The sequence below is a fragment of the Marmota monax genome, unplaced genomic scaffold (assembly GCF_021218885.2).
Source record: "Marmota monax isolate L192 unplaced genomic scaffold, Marmota_monax_Labrador192_F-V1.1 WCK01_AAM20220418_F8-fsc00144, whole genome shotgun sequence".
NCBI classification, from domain to species: domain Eukaryota; kingdom Metazoa; phylum Chordata; class Mammalia; order Rodentia; family Sciuridae; genus Marmota; species Marmota monax.
The window spans coordinates 3620906-3643996 of record NW_026694618.1 but is presented as its reverse complement, the minus strand read 5'-3'; the positions used below and the strand labels follow the sequence as shown (position 1 = coordinate 3643996).

Here is a 23091-nt window from a genome sequence, read left to right as displayed (position 1 = left end):
TCCAGGGAAAAACTGGTGCAAAAACCTGATTCAAGCAACTAGGTATTTGAGTTGCTGTGAGTTTACTCAGTTTCTGCTCAGGTGACTTGTTTACTAATTTATGTTTTACTCTTCTGAAATGATCAAACTAAGACAGTACGGAAGTCTGAAGCTAGAATATGGCTCTTATAAACAGTTTAGATGTTTCTATTGCTTTAAGAAGCACTGACAGCATTTAAAAAAAAGGGTAACATGGTCTAAATTTCAGAAAGACCCCCACCATTTTTTTTTTCAGAACAGATTATAGAGAGGAAAAACAATAAGTGATCATTGGAATAGAACCTAGTGATGATGGGTAGATTAGGATACTAGTAGTAGGGGTTAATTCTGGATAAATCAGATAAAATATTTCTGGATATAAATAACCAAATATCCAACCTAAGGGTATTATATATTTTAAAGAAATAGAGCCGGCTCAATGACATCCTCAAACAATCTTGTACTTCCAAACTTTTTAATCATTATCAACCTGGAAGCGTTGTTAGATGATAACCACTAACAATGAAAACTAAATGCCCTCTTATTTACATTTAGAGGGAGAGGTTGGCTTCATATAGCTATTTTATGAGGTAAGACTCCTTTTTGCCAAATGATTTTAACACCTCTTTAGTTCCACTGGCCCAGAGTTACTCAAATCTGTTCTCTGCTCCATCCCTTATCCAAACACTTGCAAGGGAGGTGATGGTTGTTAGAACTGGCTGAAGATAAAGTAGGTCCCACCCAGACTTGGGAATGGTTTTATATCATGTGGCCTAGGTGAAAGGATGGATACCTAAGTGGATAAAAAGATTAAGAAAAAGAAAGGGGGAATGGATGCTGAGTAGGCAAGCAGTGCTATTATTAACCATATGAAATATGCTTTGGAGGTAAGAGTTGACAGAGTTTGCCAATGGATTGGATACAAAGAAAATGGAGAAAGCCAGGAACGGTGTGGAACATCTGTAATCTGAGACAGAAGGATTATAATTTTGAGGTCAGCCTCAGCAACTTAGATCCTGTCTCAAAATAAAGAATTAAAAGGACTGGGAGTGTAGCTTGGTGGGAAAGTGCCCTGAGTTCAATCCCTCATACTCCGCCACCCCATCAAAAAAAAAAAAAAAAAAAAAAAACAGAACAGAGGATTAAAAAACGGTTCTTATATTTTTTTGCTTCAACAACTTGATATAAAAGGTGACATGGGGAAGTCTAGAGAAAAAATCAGGTTTGAGGACAATCAATTCTGTTTTCACCAAGCTAACTTTAAAATACTTACTAGACTTTGCAGAGGCAATCAAAGTTATTAGCTGGATATAGTTTGGAGTTTCAGGGACAGGCCAAAACTGAGAAGATGGATTTGAAATCATGTATATTTTTTTTAAAAACAATTATCACTGATGACTATAGAACATATGGATAAATCAAGAAGTAAATTCAGGACAGTCTAAACAAATCTGGAGTCAAGATGTAGAGGTGGAGTAAAACAGGACACTTCAAAGTACAATAAAACGCAAGACCAAACCCACACACAGTATCATATATGTGGGTAGAAGGAGGGTGGTGCAAATTGTCAGCTCCCTGCCAAAAGAGTGAGATTCACTGCTCCTCTCAACATGGAAGCGTAGGACAGAAAGGCTCTGAGTAAATTTTATAAATTCACTGTAGACCAAAAAACATCATTAAAAGCAAGACATTAGTAGGATATCAAATAATCTTTCAAAAAGGAGTTGGACTAACCTCTAAATTAAACATTTAGTGGGAATGGGATAAAAGAATCCTTTGCCACCTCTAAGCCAAGACTGAGAGAAAATGGCAATAATTACATCTACAATTTGATTTCAAATGAAACTGAATTAACAGAAAATTATTGGGAAGTGGTTAGAAAAATTATAAGGCAAAAGGGGAGTCATCAGTAAGAGAAATATTTACGTCTGCATCAATTAAAAACTTCTACAATGGAGCAAATTTGCAATAAACATTTATTTTGTATCTACTAAGCTAAAATTTAAGGACTTATGTTTAAAAGACTATAATAATGCTGTTGAAAGAGAAATCCAAAATTTATAGAATAGTCACTATCCTTGGGTTGTTTTTAATCATTTCATAGCTGAGTGAGATTATGGGCAAACTACTCACCTTGGTGCTTCAATTTCCTTATTTGTGAAATGCAAATGACATTGTCTCAGAGTTGTGAAGATTAAGACATGAAAAACTTAGAACAATGCCTGATACATAGTAAACACCATGAAAGCATTAATTATGGGGAGGTAAGGAAACTTCCATATAAGCAGTATCATGTATAGGTTTAAAAATAAAACAAAAAAATTCCAAAGAACTTACCAATCAATCATCAAATGTTATTTAATCTTTAGTTAAACCCCAAGTACTTCACTTTACAAAATAGGAAAACTGTTGCCAGTTGTTTTGAAGCTTGCTCAACAGAACACAAAGCTAATAAGTGGCCTAATTATGCCTCCAATCTTGATTTAACACCAGAACTCTTGTACTTTCCAATATTCAGGAAACGTGGACTCTAGTTCTATATGTACAGGATTGCTAACTAGGCAATCCTGAGCCCTTTCACTTCCTTAGTGTCTGTGAGACTGTTTTCTATTTGTTAAAATAGAAATACTAGGTTCCTCCTGCCTGCTTCACAGGGTTATTGTGAAGATCAAAATTTAAAGAAATCTATAAACTGTAAAATTCCATAATTTTTTTCAGATGCCAGACTAGTCTCACTTCCTACCTCTGATATGCTTCACCATCCTGATGCCAAATACCAATTTCCAGGTACCCAATCATTAACAAAGAAAATTGATGAAACCATATTATGGATAAAACACTTTGGATAAATACAGATAACCCATTAAAGTCTCTGCCCAATACCTATGAGGTTTCAAAATTGTACCTCATCAATTTAAACTGAAATCACATAAAGTAACCATCACTCTGGGTCCTGATCTGACATTGTAAAGGTGACCATTGTTATATGAGATCCAATGGTGACACTATCCGCTAACCAGAACACCAAAAAAATAGACCTCAAAATATTTCTTAGAATGTTGCTACATTAACATGACTGTGCTTCACTATACTTATAAAAACATAACTTATCTGTACAGGACTTTTACACTTCCCAAAGTTCTTCTGTGTTCCACATTCTACTTGATCATCTAGTAGTTCTGTCAGGGAGCCAAGGCAGGTTTATTCTATCTTAAGAGAAAACATATTTATATTCAAAATAATTTTGAGGCATAACATATTTTTAGGTCCTATCTTGGTGTCTGTTTACTGCATTGAGTTACATATGCTTTACGTTTGATATCACTCAACAGTAGTGAGTAATTCTATTGAAGTAACACAAGTTTGAAAATATTCCTTTAAAAAACCCTGTACATTAGTGTTAGTTTAAGTTTTATCAGAAAAAAAAAAATCCTTTTCAAACTGAATATCCAACTGACAACAGTATAGTAATAGCAACACTTTGTAGAATTTTCTCTGCAGTACCTGAGAATATACATATGTTGATAAAGTATTTTCAGCCCACTTCCCAAATGTTAAGAGAAGATACTATTGTTACAACTGTGATCAAACATTCAATGGAATGTAAATACTAAAAATACTAAACCATTAATAATATTGATGGCTCAGGAACTACATAAATTATAGCAATTTAAAATGACTAATATTTTAGAAACATGGGTTCTGAGAGGTCATCTTATAAATGTCAGTGAATACTGCTTAAGCTATCAAAATATAGAATAATGTAATATGTAAGAGGTACTTCATAAAATTGAACTAACATTTAATTGATGTGGCTTAAGGAAGGTACTGGATTGGGAACCAGATAAATTCATTTAACTTGATTCTCAGTGAACCAATTTTTCTTTTTTCAGTTCATAATATGAAATTTTAATGTCTCAGTACAATAATAAGGTTCTGGAAAATCATGACTACAGTGAAAACATCAAGAAGCCTGAACCAAATCAAGATTAGATCAAAACATTTATTTTGTGTTACAAAAACAAAAATAAATTCAAGCAGATAATGAAATAAACGTTTTCTTAAAGTATTTCGTCCTTGGTTCTCTGTTCTAGAATTTAGTATACAGTTCAAGTGTAGGGTACTTCAGCACTTCTTTTGGATGCTATGAAGTCTCCATCTTATAACCATGTTTCTCTAGTTCAGCTCTATAATAGAATACAAATAACAACACATCAGTAGGCATTTTTCACAATAAATCAAAGAAACATGATAAGAAATAATACCAGTAATAAATAAATGAGTTAAAATGGGGCATTAGCTTAAAATATTACTAAACTGCTTTATTTTAGACCCTAAAAATAAACCTGTAAGAAGGAAATTGGATGTGGATCACATAATACTAATAAAATTTTGCTTCCATTAGTTAATTTTATCTTCCTTAATTTTCTTATATATCATTTATGGAGAAACATGAGAGATTTATTATTATCCTCTAAATACCTTCCAAATACCACACAAATATTCTGTTTCTAACAAATACTTAAAAATATATTTTTGTTTGCTTGTGTTTTGGTGGTGCTAGAGATTAAACTCAGGGACTCAAAAATGGTAAACTACATTCTTAGCTCCTTAAACAAATTCTTAGAATAATTAACCTATAATCATCATAAGTTGTACATACATGAGAATAAACACACTCCTTTCCATATTGACATATCATATCAATTGTTCTAACATAGGAGAAAATTAATCAAATTTAAGGGTGTGAGAATTTTCTGTATTATAAATGTCATAAAATGTTAGACTTTACTTTCCTAATATTAAATGTGAGTGAACATCTCAAGTTTAAATTGGTATAAATGAACACACATTAAAGAAACATTTTTTGTCATTTTATCTATTTACTTTTGGTAGCAGGGGATTGAACCCAGGGGCACTTAACTACTGAGCTACATTCCCAACCCTTTTTGAGACAGGGTCTCACTAAATTGCTTAGGGCTTCGCTAATTTGTTGAGGCTGGCTTTGAACTTGTGATCCTCCTGCCTCAGCCTTCTGAGCCACTGGGATTACAGGTGTGTGCCACCATGTCTGGCTTGTCATTTTAAATAATTTATCCAACTTGACATATTAGTCATAGAGAATATCAACTGCAATTGTTGATTATCCTTCTATAAAACATTAGCACAAAAAAAGTTAAATCCTGTAATCAACTTTAATTATTTAAGTGACTATTCCAGATATTACCAGCAACTTTCCTACCACAATTCAGATTTTATAAAATTTTGTGATAAAATTATTGGAGGAACAGTCTGATATAACACTTTAAATGTAAAGTATGGTTAATATGTTCTATATCATTATATCCAGAAAGAAAAAAAATGTTATCTTGTGTAATATGGCTTAGATAATATTATATTGTCCAATGTAACCACAATGCGAAAAAACACATGGTTAAAATGACGTATAATATTTATTATTCATTTTCCAAAATTCCTTTACTTAAAAATTTTATAATACAAATGATGACCTTATTTCCATGATTTATATTAAGACCAGAGATCATTCAAATGATTGAACCTTGTCTTCTGCTTAGGTGTAGAGTATAGTGTGAGCTGGTGACATAAATGCTGAATTAGAAATCAAGAGCCCAGTGCAAGTCTCGAACTCTGGCCCTACTACTTTTGTGAAGTCTTAACTGAATTGCTTCATTTGGGCTCTTTCCCCTTCAATTAGGAAACTGAAGATTATAATATCTATCCTTTATATATAACATATCTCCCTGGCTTTGAAGGTTAAATAAGAGAAAATTATACAAATGTAATATAGCATTAACATAAATACTAAGGTTGAAGGAAAAAGCTAAAGATTTCTATTTTTTCTCATCACAGAAAGCTCCTCAAATGTTTCCTACAAGATTCTTGTTATAATTCTATAAGAAACGTGATTATCTTTGAATTTTATATCATTCTAAAATGTAATATTTTTCTGACTTATTTAGTTTTAAAACTCAATTAAGTTTTCTATTCCTTTTTAACAAGATCACTATCAGTTAATCACTTTCTCTTACTTTAATAACAACAAAGCCCTGGGAGTTCAACCTAAGACTTAAATAACAAGTACACAAAATGTATCCTTCAGGTTCATGTCTATCTGCCTTACTGATAGGAAGTGGTCATCAATTATATTTATAAAATTGTTTATGAACACAGATGCTGAGAAAACCCTCTAAATGAAATTCTTAGAGAATATGCAAAATTCTTTAAGAACTTAAAAGTATAACAAGCCAGAAGAAAAAAATTGAGGTCACTAAGTATAAAACAAAAACACAGTAACAGCATGAGACTGCTGAATGGAAAAATCCAACAGAGACCAAAAAAGGGGGGAAAGAAACCTGCACAACTGGAATATTACAGAACACACAGTGAATATAAGACTATTTAAAACACACAGTAATAGCATTCCTTTTGCAAACCAAACATGAAAAAAAGACTAATAACAACAATTAGGTTTTCAGCTTTATCACAGTGGCTATTTCTGATCATTCAGGAACTACGAATCTTCTTGGAATTTTCATATAAGGTGATAGAGGATTGGAAAAAACCTTATGATACAACCTATTTTTACTGATAGGTGGAGAAATTATATAAAGTCAGGAGGAGCAAAAAAATACAATGACTCTTATTTTGGAGACAAAGATGACCTTATGCTATTTGTTTAAAGTCATCAGACTGAAAGAGGAAAAGGAACATGGAAAGTAGGCCTACTATATTGAGTTTTTGTTTAACATACACCATAAACACTTTACATATATTAACTAATTTATAATAAACTTATGAGTAAAGTAGTAATTGTTATCTGCATTTTATATCTGAGAAAAGTTGAGTCAAAGGAAATTTAAATGACTTGATCAGGGTCCATGTAACCATGTAGCTAAATAAGAGGCAGATCCAGCATAGGAAAATATAGGCAGTATGAATGAATCTAAAGTCTAAGCTGTCTCTCAAAGTTAGATGGGATTAGGGATCAACAATGATAGAAAATAGTAAAATGTGTCCTTTACCATGACTGATGATACATTGAGGTTCTCCATGCATTTTACAAAGACCAAAAATAATTTTTGCAGGAGACTTCTTAATTACAACAAAAGTTTTAAAACAAAGATTATCTGTGTTATTTAATATAATAGTCATAGTGACTATTTAAATTAAAAATTTAGTTCATCATCTGTGCTAGCCAGATTTCATGTAAACAATAGCCATATGTGACTAGTAGCTTCTGTTCTAGATTGTGTAGCTCAAAGAACAATCCATTATTATATGTAAGTTCCCCTTAGTAGGGGGAAAAAACTCATAATTCAAATGGAGAAATAAAAACACTTTATCACTAGTGGTCATGTCACAATTTATATACTTACGGAAATTAAGAAAACAAAAGGCAAAAACACAACAGAGAAAACAGAAGCACCTGGAGGCGTATTATAAAAATAGTAAGTCATAAAGAATAAGAATACATGGATAATGTTTCTAAGCCAGTAAAAAAGGGCAAGAGGTGATAGTGATGAAAAATTCAATTACTGATACATTTACTACTAAAACCCCTTATCATAATATTCACCAGTGTTAAAATTTTTAAACGAAAGATGTTATTAAATGACTAATGAAAGATAGAAAAGAAACAAAATCTCATGATATCTGATCTTTTTGAATGACAAAGGAAGAAAAAGTCATTTAGCCTCAAATTTTTAAATTCCTAGAAATTATCAGGAAAGAAAAACTGTTACATAATTAAGAACATGAATACAGCTCAACAGCATTGGAAAGCCTCAAAATAAGCATTCTAACAGGATAATATGACTCCAAATGGGAAGGTGCTTACTGTACAAGAAAAGTGGCATTCTCTAATGTAGTTCAGTTTTAAAAGCATATAAAAACAGAGATTAATGAAAAAGAAGGCATCTAAACTCCTATATATAGAATAAACTCTAGTTCAGAATGGATTGAGATTCATAAAAAGACCAAAAAGGGCTATTTTAAGAGGCATATACTGATCAAAGAGAATGAGAAAGGATAGGTCCAAGGACCTATAATGTAATGTTAACAGATTTTAGAGAAAAAGCAAGACTGTTCAATAGCTATCATTCTTACTTTGTCCATAAAACTATAAAAGGAAAAACATCATTAAGACACAATTGAAAACCAAAGTGCAACAACTCCAAACTGTATAAAAGTAGTTTATAATAAAAAGATAAAATTAAAAACCTGAGTCAGAGATCTTTGAGAAATCATGGAGAACTATAAACATATTAGAATAACAGTGAAAAGTAAATTGTACTATTTCCAAAAAAGAGAAAAAAGAAATGGATAAATTTGTTATTAGTCTTTAGTAAAATTCTAAAGAGCCTTTAGAATATAAGGGTTTTGAACCCATTAAAAAACAAAACAAAACAAAAAACTGCATTGCACAAAAAGCAATATTGTATCATTATTAAAAATAAATTTTAAACCAGGGAATGACCCAGCAATGCCTATAATCCTAGAGACTTGTTACACAAACAGAAGTTTGAGGCCAGGCTTAACAATGTAGTGAGACTCTGTTTCAAAATAAAAATCTCAAAAGGACTAAGGATGTGGCTCAATGGTAAAGCACCCTGGATTAAATTCCTAGTACCATAAATAAATTAATCAATCAATAATTTTTAAAAATTAATTATAAAGTTATCTTACTTTCCTTTGAAATAAACAAGAGACCTTCTTTCTACATCTTGTTTTGAGCAAAGCATGTGACAGATTTAGATATCCTTAAGGTCAAGATAGATAAATATAAGCTGAATCAAAATTACAATTAGACGGAAAAGAAATGTCTATTCAACAAATGGTCTGAGGACAGCCAAATATATTCACATGCAAAAGAATGAGACTTCTACTTCATTTCATATATGAAAATTAACTCAAGATGAATTGTAGCTCTAAATGTAGCTAAAACTCTTTTGCAAGAAAACAGGGATAAATCCTCATTATCTTGAATTTGGCAATGAATTCTTAAATGGGACAGTCTTAAAATCATCGAGTAACAAAAGAAAAAATAAACTGGGCTTCATTAAAATGAAACACTTGTGCAAAGGACACTATGAAAAGACAACCCAACAGAAAAAAAAAAAGTATTTGCAGATCACGCATCTTATAAAACTTGAATACCAAGAATACAAAAGGAAGTTTACAACTCAACAACAAATGACCCAATTTTAAAATGGGAAAATAATTTGAATAGACATTTCTCCAAAAATGGTCAATGGTCAATGCTAATAGTCAAGAAGCACACTAGAAGCTTAGTCATTTAGAGAAATAAAAATCAAAAGCACAATGAGGCCAGGTGCAGGGGGTGTGGGGGTGGTGATGCATGCCTGTAATCCCAGCAGCTTGGGAGGTTGGGGCAAGAGGATCATGATTTCAAAGCTAGTCTCTGCAACCACGAGGTGCTAAACAACTCAGTGAGACCCTGTCTCTAAATAAAATACAAAACAGGGCTGAGGATGTGGCTCAGTGGTTGAATGCCCCCGAGTTCAATCCCCGGTACCAAGAAAATAAAAAGCCTTTCCTATCCCCAGCAGAATACAACAGACACTAGTATGGCAATATGTAAATCAGTGGATGTGTAACCGATGTGATTCTGTAATCTGTATACGGGGTAAAAATGGGAGTTCATAACCCACTTGAATCAAAGTGTGAAATATGATATGTCAAGAACTATGTAATGTTTTGAACTACCAACAATAAAAATTAAAAAAAAAAAGCACAACGAGATTCCACTTCACAGCTTTCACTTATAAGATGGCTATAATTTTTTAAGAAATTAAAAACAACAAGTTTTTGTGGAACATTTGGAACATTCATACATTGTTAGCAGAAATGTAAATTATTCAGTCACTGTAGAAAAAATTTTGGCATTCTTCAAAAAGTTAAACCTAGAATTACTATAAAACCCAATGATTCCACTTCTAGGTATATACCCTCCAAACATGAAAACAGATAAATACATGTATATCCATGCTCACAGCAGCCACTATTCATAAGAAATAAAAAGTAGAAAATTTCCAACAACTGATAAAATCTATAAAATATGGCATATCTATACAATGGAGCATTATTCCACCACAAAACAGAATAAAGTATTGATAGCATGCAATCATGTGGATGAATTTTAAAAACATTATACTAAGTGAAAAAGATGAACACACAAGAACACATTGTATGATTCTATTTATATGAAATGTCCAGACCAGGCAAATCCATACAGATGGAAAACAGATTAGCAATTGGTAAGGGAGGGGGGAACTCTGCATAGTTACTGCTTAAGGAGTATGGTATTTTCTTTTGGGATACTAAAAATACTAGAACTAAATAGACTGAGGTGATGGTTGCCCAATATTGTCAATGTACTAAATGAACTGAATTATAAACCTCAAAGTTAACGTAATAGATTAAGCATCTTTTGAGAGGTCAATTATCTACATAAGTTATATATTCTATACTCAAAATTAATACCGAGCTATAATAAAAATCTTGCTTAAAACTTACCGTAACTGATTGGAGAAGTCATCCTCTACGTTGTCATCATCCCAATTATCCTCCCAGACATGTGCATCCTCATCTTCATCTAAACCAGCCCAGTCTAAAAACAGAAACAGATGTCAAATATTTCTCATACATTATTTACACAAAATGAAAACTTCAGAAAGTGTGTCACTTAACATTCTTGCAATTCAAAAACTGTTAATAACATTTCTATGAAAAATGGAAATCTTTCTCCTTAAATCTCAGTTTTTGCTTTTATTCTCTCAATTCTTAAATTTGCAGCCAAAAAAAAAAAAAAAAAATACTACTTGCCATGAAAACTTTTAATTTCAGAAGGATGCTTACTTCACTGATTTTTATTTTAATTCATTTTTATAAGGCCTATTTTACAATCTTTCAAAATCTTTCTTCCCTTTTGGTGCTGGGAGTGATTTAGATTAAGATTTCAACTTTTCTTCATAATGGTCAGAAAATACATATGTAAACTAACACCTTCAGGAATTCTAGGCTGTAAATAAGGAATATCTATTGGGAAAGTAACACTAAGAACACAGAAGTTTTCAACCACTAGGTACACAAGAAGAAAGGAATATCTATCTATAAGGTGGTTCTCCTACAACCTAATGTCTAGTTATTACTTCTGTATAAAAAACCAAGGCAGCAAGCTGGATGTGGCAGCATATACCCATAATCGCAATGACTCAGGAGGCTGAGGCAAGAGGATCTCAAGTTTGAGTCCAGCCTTAGTACCTTAGTGAGACCCTATCTCAAAAACTAAATAAAGGTTAAAGGTACAGCTTGGTATAGAGCACCCCTGATTTAATCCCTAGTACCAAAATAATAATAATAATAATAATAATAATAAAAACCAATGGGCACATAGGGAATTATAAGTTGTCTCCAATACTCCTTTCCTTATGCTCTTAAACACTAATTCTTTATAACAATGTCTGGATTAGGAACACATTCTCAGTCTATGCCCTCTTCCCTCAGTGCTTCCCTAAATAATAAATTTTTTTAAGACTACATGTTTCATCTCCAAATCTGAATGCAGAACCCTCCTGTGAATGCTATAATTCTACATACAATTGCTCACTGGACACAAATTCAACAGAACAAATATTTAACTTTCTTCAGTTATCCTCACATGCAACCAATACACTTCCCTGGAAAAACACAGAAGCATTCTTTCAGTCTTACCATGTGCCAGGAAAGTCACCCCAAATTTTCTTCTCTATCATGACCAGGTCTGGTCCATTTCATTCCGTAAATCATATTCAAATCTATTCCTGTCTATCCCCATTACCTCTGCTCTAAATTAGACATTCACATCCTTTCTCACATACATACTGGCATATTCTAACAGGTCTTGCTTCTACTCTCTTGACTATGATGAAAATTTAGTTTCCAAGGCAATGTCACTATGTTCTCTTCATTTTAAATTAATCCATCCTCAAAACAAAAGATTTTAGGCATATCCTGCTCTTCCTCCTCTTAGATGGATCAACTTGCTAAAATCTTGACATAGCTTTGTTTTACACCCCACCATCCTACAGTACTATTTGTTTCAAAATAAAGATTATTTTAAATTGTTTAACATTCAAATCCAGCAGGATAACTTCCTGATAGTTATGTAACTTGAGGTACTCTCTCATATGCATTCTTGAAAACTGTATGATGAAGAATAACCAATAAGATCTTCATTTTTATTTAGGCCCTAATTTTTTACCTCATTTTTGAAACTGCTATGATTTTCTATTCATCTAGCACTTCATGTTGCTCCTCATCTGTCTATGTGCCACTAGTTGACCTGATTTATACTTATCTTGAATTTAATTTAAACAACATTCATTCATTCTCCCTTTGAATGAACCCTAGCTCCACTATTTAGTGGATTTAGGATCTGAGAAATGGAAAAAACAACATAAGTCAGGGATTTATTTTTAATGCCAGAAAGCACATCAAATGGTGCAGAAACCAACTTAAAGGAATAACACATTGAATATTTAAAAAAAAAAAAAATCCATGAGTCTATAGCAATACTAAAGAGACAAAGAGAAGACAGGACTGTTCTTGTTTATACCTACTATAAATGTTAACAGTGACAAAATTAGAAAATCACCATCTGCAAACTCTCAATGAAACTTAGGTAAAGATCAACAATGGATACTAAAATTATAGGGTGAAAAATGGTTGGGTAACAGGATAGACAGCTTACTCATTACAAAGGAAGAAATGGAAAGGCATAGTGGCCATCATCTTAACCAAGTGAGCTTAGCATCATTAATAACTGGGACAACTTGACACGGGTCCTTTATGTCATGTAATAAGAAACACTCATCACTTCTGTAGTACTCTGGCTAACAAAGTTGTAACTGAATCTAAGCATGAGGAAACCATAGGACCAGAAGGTGGGACTTACTACAAACTAGCTTGTTCAAATAAGTCAATGTCATAAAAAAAGAAAAACATCTAACAGCAACTGTTAGATTTAAAAGCACTGAAGTGATTAACAATCAAATATAATACAAATATAATATGCAAATTAACTGACCACAGGGCTAGAGGAAAAGTAATAAGACTTCTAACAATTGGCAAAATCTAAATATGGACTGTGTATATTTGGATGATATTAATGATTTAATGTTCATTTTCTTAATCATGATTGTGAAATAATTTTAGAGAAGAATGCTCTTAACTCTAAGCATGCATGCTAAAACATTTGAGTCAAGTGTCATTTTGTTAACAGCTTTCTTGGCAAATAGTTCTCAAATATGTATATTTTATATATAAATCTATACATGTGTAAAACACTTATTATTGAATATATTTTCTAACATGAGAAAATATGGCAAAGCATTAACAAAAATTCATGAATCTAGGTGTTAGTTGTCTTTAACTTTTCTATAATGTTAAATTTCAAATTTTAAATATGGGGAAATTGGTTTTAAAAAAAATCAGCCTGGAAACCACTCCCTCTGTTTTGTGTATCTCTGTATCACAACACTGATAATATTGCAAAATCATAATTATCAATCAATATGTTTATGTTCATCACTACCATTTGAGTTCCTTCAGAATAATAATTCTATCTTATCTTTGGAATCCTAAATTACAAACAGTACCTAGCAAATGCACAACATGGTTGTGAAAGATGGCTAAATCACAATTAACAATAAAATCAGATATTGGAATATTTGTTTGACTCCTCTCCCCTCCAGTAATTATGAGTTATACACTCTAAGCCATTAGTTTCATATTAGTAGTTACCTATTAGAAACATAGCTATAAACATTTCAATGTTAAAGGAAAAATAACCAAATAACAAAAGGTATGATTTAGGCTTTTATTACTATATACATATAGAGTTTTAGCTACTTCATGGTTTATAATGTGGGCATTTTATTTCAGTTACATTATATATTTAACAAAAATTTTTAAAATGGGGTATCATCATCATCATTTAAAAATAGAAGTATCTCCATTTACCTGGTCTCCCAAGCCAGAAAAGAAAAACTCTGGAAGCCCTTCAACTATCACAATCAATGATTTTTTTTTTTTTTTTTTTTTGTAACAGGGATTGAATTCAGGGGCACTCGATCACTGAGCCACATCTCTAGTCCTATTTTGTATTTTATTTAAGTACAGGGTCTCACTGAGTTGCTTAGCACCTTGTCATTGCTGAGACTGACTCTGAACTCTTCACCTGTCTTGGCATTTCTATTTCAATGCATCCCCAGTTTCTCACCTCATCTCTGTTCTTACTGCTACTGTATCAATTTGAGATTATTCCTTTGTGTGGTCTTTTTTCTGTTCCAGTTTTATGTATACATGAGAGGAACATTAAGTAAAGACAGTATGGGGGTACAGCCCAAGATGAAATTTTAAATTAAGAAGGAGCCTCTGGGCTGGGGATGTGGCTCAAGTGGTAGCACGCTCGCTTGGCATGTGCGCGGCCCTGGGTTCGATCCTCAGCACCACGTGCAAATAAAGATGTTGTGTCCGCTAGAAAAAAAAAACAAAAAACTATAAAATAAATATTAAAAAATTCTTTTTTTTTAAAGAAGGAGCCTTATATAAGACAGTAGATGTATTTCTGTGCAACATTAAATCAACAACATATTTTAATTTTTAAAGTTAAAAATGAATAAAGCATTTCAAATAATCCCAAATTTATTCTTTTAATTTGCTTTAATAAGTTATACATGACAGCATAATGCATTTTGATTCACTGTACACAAATGGAGCACAACTTTTCATTTCTCTGGTTGTATACAATGTAGAGATGCATCATGCAGTGCAGTCAAACAGGTACCTAGGGTCATGAAGTTCATCTCATTCCACCATCTTTCCTGCCCCCTCAAATTTATTTTTTATTAAAAGAAATCTAGATTCTTGTGTGTCAAACTTGTAATGGCACTATTGATCCTTTAGCAAAATAGCATTTATGATACGAGTAGTTATGATACTTCCTGCTAATTTCCTCCACTCTTGCTATAACCTATAGCTCTGCAGCTAATAATTTTACTGGACAGCTCAGGATTACATGTTTTTAGTTTTAATAACACTAAAATTTTCCTATATAGAAAGTGCATTTTATATTGCCATTAGAGCAAAGTTTGGCTTTATACTTCAAGATTTTATAAAATGAGAGGACTTTCTATCATACTCTTTTTTTTCAGGGGGGGGGACTAGCACCTTTATCACTATCAGAAAACAGTAAGAAAATATTTAATAACATTTTTTCTACCATCATTTCCCAATCTCAAACCCCAGGTTTATATAAATATGCTACTTGGGTTCAACCTAGAAACAGGAAGTCTCCATAAAAGTATCTAAGGAGTCTTTATAAAGATATCTAAAGGAGTTTAATGTTCAAAAAATATTGAATAAAGACTATATTTACATTCTTGAGTAAAAGGGTGAGACAGTCAAGATAGGAACTATTTTAAGATTCTAAGTCTAAACCACTACCAACTAAACAGGCTCCCCAAACTGTTAACTAGGTAACAGTTACATATATCATTACAGATGTTTCCCATCTGTAATGATATATAAAAAGTAAATGATCATGTCACAGATTAGAGTTTGAAATATATTTGACAATTTTCTGCTAACCTTATAGGTCTTTGAAACAATACCATAGAGCCTTAAATGTCTTTTAAAGCCTTTTTGGAAACAATGAAATCATAGTGTCCCAGAAACTTTTAATCTAATCATGATTTTATTTTATTTTTTTGAAAAAAAAATATGCTGACTTCAATATTATTATTGATTTAAATGTCTCTGTGCTGTTTTTATTTGTTTTAATTATGAGAGAAAAAGAAACTTGCTAATTTGGACCCAAATGCCTCAGAAAATCACCAACAAGAAATATAACTGAAGTGGGGCATTGTGGTACAACCCTGTAATCACAGTGACTTGGAAGGCTGAAGCAAGAAGATCCCGATTTTCAAACCCAGTCTCAGCAACTTAGCAAGGCTCTAAGCAACTCAGCGAGACCTTGCCTCTAATAAAATATATATATTAAAAAAAAAGGGCTAGGGATGTGGCTCATTGGTTAAGCGCCTCTGGTACCAAAAAAGAAATACAATTGAGCCAATAACTTGTTTTATGGAATGGCTACTTAATTTGAAAAAGTCAAAATTTTTAACAATATAGGAATGAGTGTCTTCTCTATTCTCTCCCACTCCTTTTCTTCTCTTTTAAGATTGCTGCAATTTTTAGTTCATCAAGCTGAATTTCGATGATCATTTGGCATATATATATAAAGCATCTCTTCTTCCTTTAACAATAATCTGGTACTATTTTTTGACAGGAAAAGGAAAGGAACAGGTAAAAGTTGCATTCTAAAAAAAAAGAAACTGGCTCATGAAAGGGGGAAAAACACTCGGGAAGGTTTTAGGAAGAGTGCACACAAAATTATTTATAACAATAGCTCTACACTTCTTTGGCATTATTATACAGTATGCCATAACTATGATTCTATTATATGAAGGTAGAAATGCTAGATTAAATTGTTCATTAATCATCTTATAAATGTGAATATACTTTTTAACCTTAATACCTATCCTAGGAATAAGATGCACTGTAGTCAAATAGTACCATACCATTCTTCCAATTGCCATAGATAAAGAATCAAGAAATAACTTTTCTTATGAGTGACCACTTATTAAGCATTTAAAGTTATTTAATAAGAACACTTATTATTAAAAAAAGTAATGTTCATATTAAATCAGAATCTGTTATCTACTTTAGAGGGAAACTTTAAATATTCTTCTTAATTTATTAACTAAGATCATGTACTGAATTTATTATATAAAAAGGTTAAGTGATGGTTTAACACTCACATCCAACAATCCTCCATACTACACAAACATTACAATATGTGTAAATTATAATACCTCTAAACTCTAAGCGAGTGCATAACATAAAAAGTTATATGACTATTTTAACTACTAAAGTTAGGTGATATCTCATAATAATATCTAAATTTTGTTTTGATTTTCAATTACAATATTGATAACCAGGTAATTTTATTTAATCACTCATTTTTACAGCCTTAGGTCCAGAAATAGCTTGTTAAAAAAAAAATGAACAAGATACATGATCAACGTCTAATGCCATCCTTCAATAAGTAAAGGACCATATAAAATACATACTTTACCTTTAACACTAAATGCATTGCCAGAATTGTGATGATCAATTAAATAAGCACACCTGTATTAGCTTCAAGGCGTTGGCCTCCCAGATGTGTATTGGTAAGAAAAAAAAAAAAAAGTACCATATTTTAAAGTCAGATTGCAAATAACCAATAACGGACACCTGATATATGTTTCTAGTAATTCTAAATTATTTAAGACTTTTCTTCTAAACTTAGCTTTCTTCACATCTGCCAGTGAAAAATTACAACCATGACTAGCTTTAAATTTCAAAAATCCAAGCTATCAAAGCTCTTACATACTTCATCTTAAGTATCACCTTGACCTTTAAGCATAAAAAGGGTTTTCTCTCAACTTAAAAATATTTTAATATTCATCCCCACACTTTTTTTTTTTTTTTTTTAGTTTTAGGTGGACACAATGTCTTTATTTTATTTTTATGTGGTGCTGAGAACCGAACCCAGTGCCACATACATGCTAGGCAAGCGCGCCACTACTTGAGCCACATCCCCAGCCCCCTACACTTCTTAAAGGCAAGAAGTACAGCACTCTAGAGAAAAGCACAGAGGAAATTCTAATTATTACAATAGGGTTGCAAATGTAAAATTCTATATCAATTTTCAGAAGCATCAATCTCTCATTCTATAACAATAAAGTTATTCTAAATATAAACAAATCAACTTCCTTTAAATAAAAATGTGCACATATATGCAGAATATTAGATGAAGAGAAATACACTAAACCAAATACCATCATAGGAAAGCGTAAGAGAACAACAGTTACAAACAGTTTTAATTACACTCATTAGTATGACAATAAAACCAAACCAAATCTGACCATTCTGAGATTAATTTACACTTGTTCCTGCTTAAAGTATAAAGCATATTAGTTTTTTCTAAGATTTCATTTCTGCAAGTTATCCCAATGCAAACACACCTATACCTTACATATCTAAAAGGCAATTCAAGAATATATGTCAAAATTTAAAATGTGCCTGGTTCCAGATGATGTGTCAGAGCCCAAGCCAATCGAGCATTCTGTGGAGGGCAGTATGGTGTGATGTGAAGAACCTGGAGAAGATGAAGAGGTCACCCACACTATATGAAAGGAAAAAGGGTGGCCTGGCGAATACTGAGACTAAGTAAGGTAAGGAGGGTGGCAAAAACTAAGTAAAGAGGAGGATAACCAAAGAGACAATATATTTAAGAAAATAGTAGCCAGGTTTCTCACCACTGAAGAAGGAGTTACAAAGGTAAAAAGGGGGGGGGGGGGACCAGAATGAACCCTGTGGTGCTGATATGAAATTAGAGATGACTGTGTGAACTCATGGTTTTATACATACACACCCACTTCTGTATATTCTCTAGTTTCTTCCACTTAGATGGTCTGGGAGCAGGAATATCCTAAAAGCAGTGAGCATAACTGGCATCAAGATTTGTCTTCTAAATATCATTCTCTACTAAAAGGTGGTTGCTCTGCAGAAACAGCTGATTGTAGGGCTGAAGCAGGGAAAGCAAGATTAGCTTGTAACACCTGTGTCAGAATGCTAGGAAATGCAGAAAGAATGAGGGGGACATGTCAAAGAGACACAGCTGACAGTTTGATGGGATTCCCTCATGTTCAAATGTACAATTATCCTATATAATGTACTTTCACAGAAGTAGCTAAGTAATTAACATGAGTCAATGAGCTAAAAGTTTATGAACAGATTTTGAACATAGGTCTGATCTACATTTATCATGCTTATTATTCCATAACCTGGGGTTCAAAAACTTTCTTCTTTCATACAATTACCAATAACAGACATTTAATAGGTACTTTGCCTTTCATGATGATGACTAGTTTTTTCTTTCAAAATTTTAATGATATGAATTCTCTCCATGTAACTAACTTAAATGTTTGGGATACTATTTATATGTCTATATTATAACATTTAATAATGGCAAACTGCAAAGTCCCCTGTGGCACTAGTTAAACTGGCACAGTATCTGAGTTGATATTGCTCCTGTCTATCTTCTATATGATTCTAAAGAACCCTTTTATTGATTATATATTCCAGTTAGTATACAATGTTCACATAAATAATTCTCAATGGCAATTCGTCCTTCTGCAAGACTGTCTATGCATGAGCACATATTCCTTGACTTCTACCCACTAGCATCCTAAACAATACATGCTATATACATACATATCTTATGTGTGTTTATACTATATATATGAATATAGTATAAACACACTAAATGCTGGCAGTTTTTTCATTCCCACCTGTCAAGTGAATGTGACATTGCAAAACATCCCTCTGGTGTTTAGACCACTGTTTAAGATGTCCTGCTTTGGTAGGGACAAGTAAGAGAGCCTTAGTTATTCCAGAAAACTGGCAGCTTGTTGTTGTTAGGGGACCACCAGATTGTTGTCCACCTCAAAAAAAAAAAAAAGATTCCCCAAAATAATAGTGTCTTATCCAGGAATTTTTCAAAGGGGTCAGGGATAGACGGGGAGGTAGATAGCATTCTATTCCTGATTTCTTCAGATAATACAGTAGTTTTACTGATTATAGAAAAATTATAGAATTCTTTATAATAGCACTCTCTTGCAAATGCTAGTGCTCCTTTGGCAAACTCAATTTCATTTTAAATATCCTAAAAAAACAAAGCAAGACAATCTTGCTGGCACAGAAGAGAATAAAAGAATCTAAAGGACCACTTATTTTCTTTCCACTTTTACTTTCATCCTCGTCTAATTGTCAGAAAAAGGAAATTAATAAAAATATTATTACATTCTTTCAATATCTGTCTGATTTGAAAAAATATTCAAAGTTTTGAATAAATTATGGAGTACTTCAGTTTTAGGTCCCACTCTGCTACTAATGTAACTGTATGATGAAAACTGGAATCTCTAGGCTAAGCTGCTCTCTAGTTCTAAAATTCTAACCATGTCAAAGCCGCCAAAACATCAATCATGCCCAAGACTTCGAATATCTCCCTAACAAAGCCTTTTCTCAGTTTAACAAAATAGTCAAGAAGTTGGAGAATGAACTTCACAAATGTCCTAAACATGATTTTTTAAAACCTCTCCTGCTTAATAACCAATATATTACATACCCCCCTCCATTAGTGTGAGAAACTGCCAATGTAACAGATTCAGAACAAACAATGGGAGGGAAAAAATAAAAGGAACATTTGCTCCTTTGTACCTTTAGATAATCATTCCAGATGTTATACTTAACAACAAAAAAGAGCTAGTCAGAATAAACAATGAGGCCTCCACAAAAACATGTCTTAATTTCCTTTTTAAAATAAAAATCCCCTTTCTTTAAAATCCCTAAATTGACATTCTACCAAATACATTCTTATCTAGGATAAGATGTAGCAACAACACTCCCCAAAGTTGGACAATGAATTAGTTAAACCATGAATAAACAATTTCAATAACAATTTTTATGTGACAGACTCTAAACTACAAGTTATTCCAGAGAGCAACCACAATTCTCTTCTTATCACCTCCAGAAAGCTTACATAATAGTAACCTCCTTTTCTTATAAAATAAATATATGGAAATCCTACTCATAACCATTAGCCAAAAAGAAGCCAATTTTTAAAACCTAACTGGCAAAAACAATCTAGCAAGTAGAAGGTGTAACAGCTTTAGTTTGAACAGGTCAATTCCAGGTTGATCATTTCCAGCCAGTTAGGAGACACTGGGCCTGTTCCTTAATGGTTCCAGGGTTTTGTTTCCTTAGCTGAAGAAAATGACAATACCAGTATCATCCTCCTATATTTGTGAAAAATGGAGTGTTAATACAAGCATAGCATTTATGTTTCTGAGAACACAGCAGCCACTCAATATTAACTATATGCTATTACCTACAATGAGAGAAATAAAGTTCCTCTTTAGTTTTGAAGTTAATAAAATCGTGTAAGTTTTAGGGCCTTAGAAAGCCTAAACGTTTCTCAGGTCAAAGAGACCAAAACTGACGAGGAACAGGAGTAAAGCAATAACACGTACTATGCACCCAACACATGGTCCTGGCATCCTACCTAACAGGCTTCATTTGTAACGTCCTAATAGTAAGTAGCAATGACAAGACTAGGGACAACAATTTAATTTCGGAAAAGTTTAAAGCCACAGGAAGGCTGTTAAACCAAAGGAAAATGGGTTCTTATATGAACGAGGTGGTGGTAACCAAGATGAAAAGTAAAGGACCCAACCATTCCAGACCCCGGGTGAGGGGCCTAGCTTCACCGCGGTTCCTCCCATGGAGGAAGCAAACACCAGTGGGCCTCGCCGCTAAGTCCTATCGTGACACCCCATGCCCGAAGCCGTGGCACACGGCAGGTCGCGCGTCAGGGGTTCCAGTGCCGGCCGCGGGGATGCAGGCTTCCTGCGGCGTCCCCGAGACAGGCCCAGGATCCCGATGGACGCCTGAGTCACCGTCCGCGCGGCCTAGAAGCCGGCGCACTCAGCCGGTTACCTTCGGCGGGGAACTCCTCGAACTCGTCGTCCTCCTCTAGGAGACCCAAGTCTACCGGCTGTTTTTTCTCTGACATCGCGACCCTCCAAGCCCAATACCGCCCAAAGCGGTATGAAAACTTGGAACCCTCACTCCTCAACAGCCGTAGCTACCGCCGCTGTCGACGCCGGCGCTACCACAGAGACTCGGGGAAAGAGCTACGAGACCAGCGCGAGGGATGCTGGGATACCGGAGGTCCTCCCAGCGCTTCCTGCGGGTTTAGCTGGGCATCCGATTTAGGTAGATTCTTTTTGTTTTTACTATCTTATTCGGACTCGGAATTGACCGAGTGGACACCAGTGTAGATTTCCTTGATTGGAAAAGATTCAAAATGTGTAAAAAGTATTAAACACTTTTACTTAGTTTACGACTTAGGAATTCTGTAAAAGATGTAGAACGACTGCTAACATTCATCAGCCTTCCAAGTGCCGGACCCTTAAGGTGCATTACTGCGCTCTTTGAACCAATCCCCTAAACTTGGCGTTAAGTATCTTCGCATCACAGAACACTCAGGTTCAAAAAGGAACAGGCAGAAACGGCACCGTCGCTCAGGTAGTGCTAGGAAATCCAAATGCAAATCTCTTTGCCTGACTCCAATCTCCAAACTTGGGGATTACTTCGTGGCAAATGGCCTATTAATAGAGTTTGTGGGTGTGTGTAGAACTCTAGTTTGAAGATTATTATAAAACAATAAGTAAAAATGGATACGGTCTCACATTTTATACTGTTCAAAATGTGTCATTTGGAACTTTTTTAGTATCATTTTGAATATGGTGTTGAACTGTCCGGAACTCCGTATTTAACAAGAGAATTTATGGATGAATATGAAATATATAGAGAGATTTTTTTTAAAAAAAAAAAATTTAATTGCATATGGACACAATGTCAATTTATTTTTATGTGGTGCTGAGGACCGAACCCAGTGCCTCACTCGTGCTGGGCAAGCACTCTACCACGAGCCACAACCCCAGCCACAACCCCAGATAGATATTTTGTAAACTTTGGTACACAATTAAAAAAAAAAAAGTTTAAATCCTATTTCTTCATTCAATAACTAGTTTATACCATTTACCAGGCACTGTTTATCAGTATCAAACATGTATAGACAAGGTCCTTTTCCTCAAGGAGTTCATATTCTTTCTTTTCAAAGACATTTAAACAGATAAATGATAATGAAACAGTAATCCATTTGAATCTCCATCTTAAAATAAAATTACAGGAGAAATGAACAGAGTGTATGGGATAATAGAGAGTGAATCAACTAAAGAACAAATTTGGATGAGAACTACAATTAAGACATAATTTTTTGAAAAGTAACCTTACCTTTATAATACTATATTGATTTCT

The 23091-nt window shown here is 33.4% G+C and overlaps 1 protein-coding gene across 1 annotated transcript; it reads right to left on the bottom strand.

The window, feature by feature from the left end:
* Positions 1-4001: 4001 nt before the first annotated feature.
* Sem1 (SEM1 26S proteasome subunit) lies at positions 4002-21903 on the bottom strand. Its single transcript, XM_046422590.2, has 3 exons — positions 21706-21903; positions 10576-10669; positions 4002-4205 (listed from the first exon to the last, which is right to left on the bottom strand). Exons 1-3 carry the CDS (start codon positions 21779-21781, stop codon positions 4163-4165), a joined length of 213 nt encoding a protein of 70 aa, XP_046278546.1. The 5' UTR covers positions 21782-21903; the 3' UTR covers positions 4002-4162.
* Positions 21904-23091: the final 1188 nt, after the last annotated feature.

Coding starts and splice junctions, on each gene's coding strand:
- Sem1 (XM_046422590.2), bottom strand. CDS start 21,781: ATGTCAGAGAAAAAACAGCCGGTAGACTTGGGTCTCCTAGAGGAGGAC. Junction 10,670..21,705: donor CGAGGAGTTCCCCGCCGAAG/GTAACCGGCTGA, acceptor TTCTGTTTTTAG/ACTGGGCTGGTTTAGATGAA. Junction 4,206..10,575: donor GACTTCTCCAATCAGTTACG/GTAAGTTTTAAG, acceptor ATTCTATTATAG/AGCTGAACTAGAGAAACATG.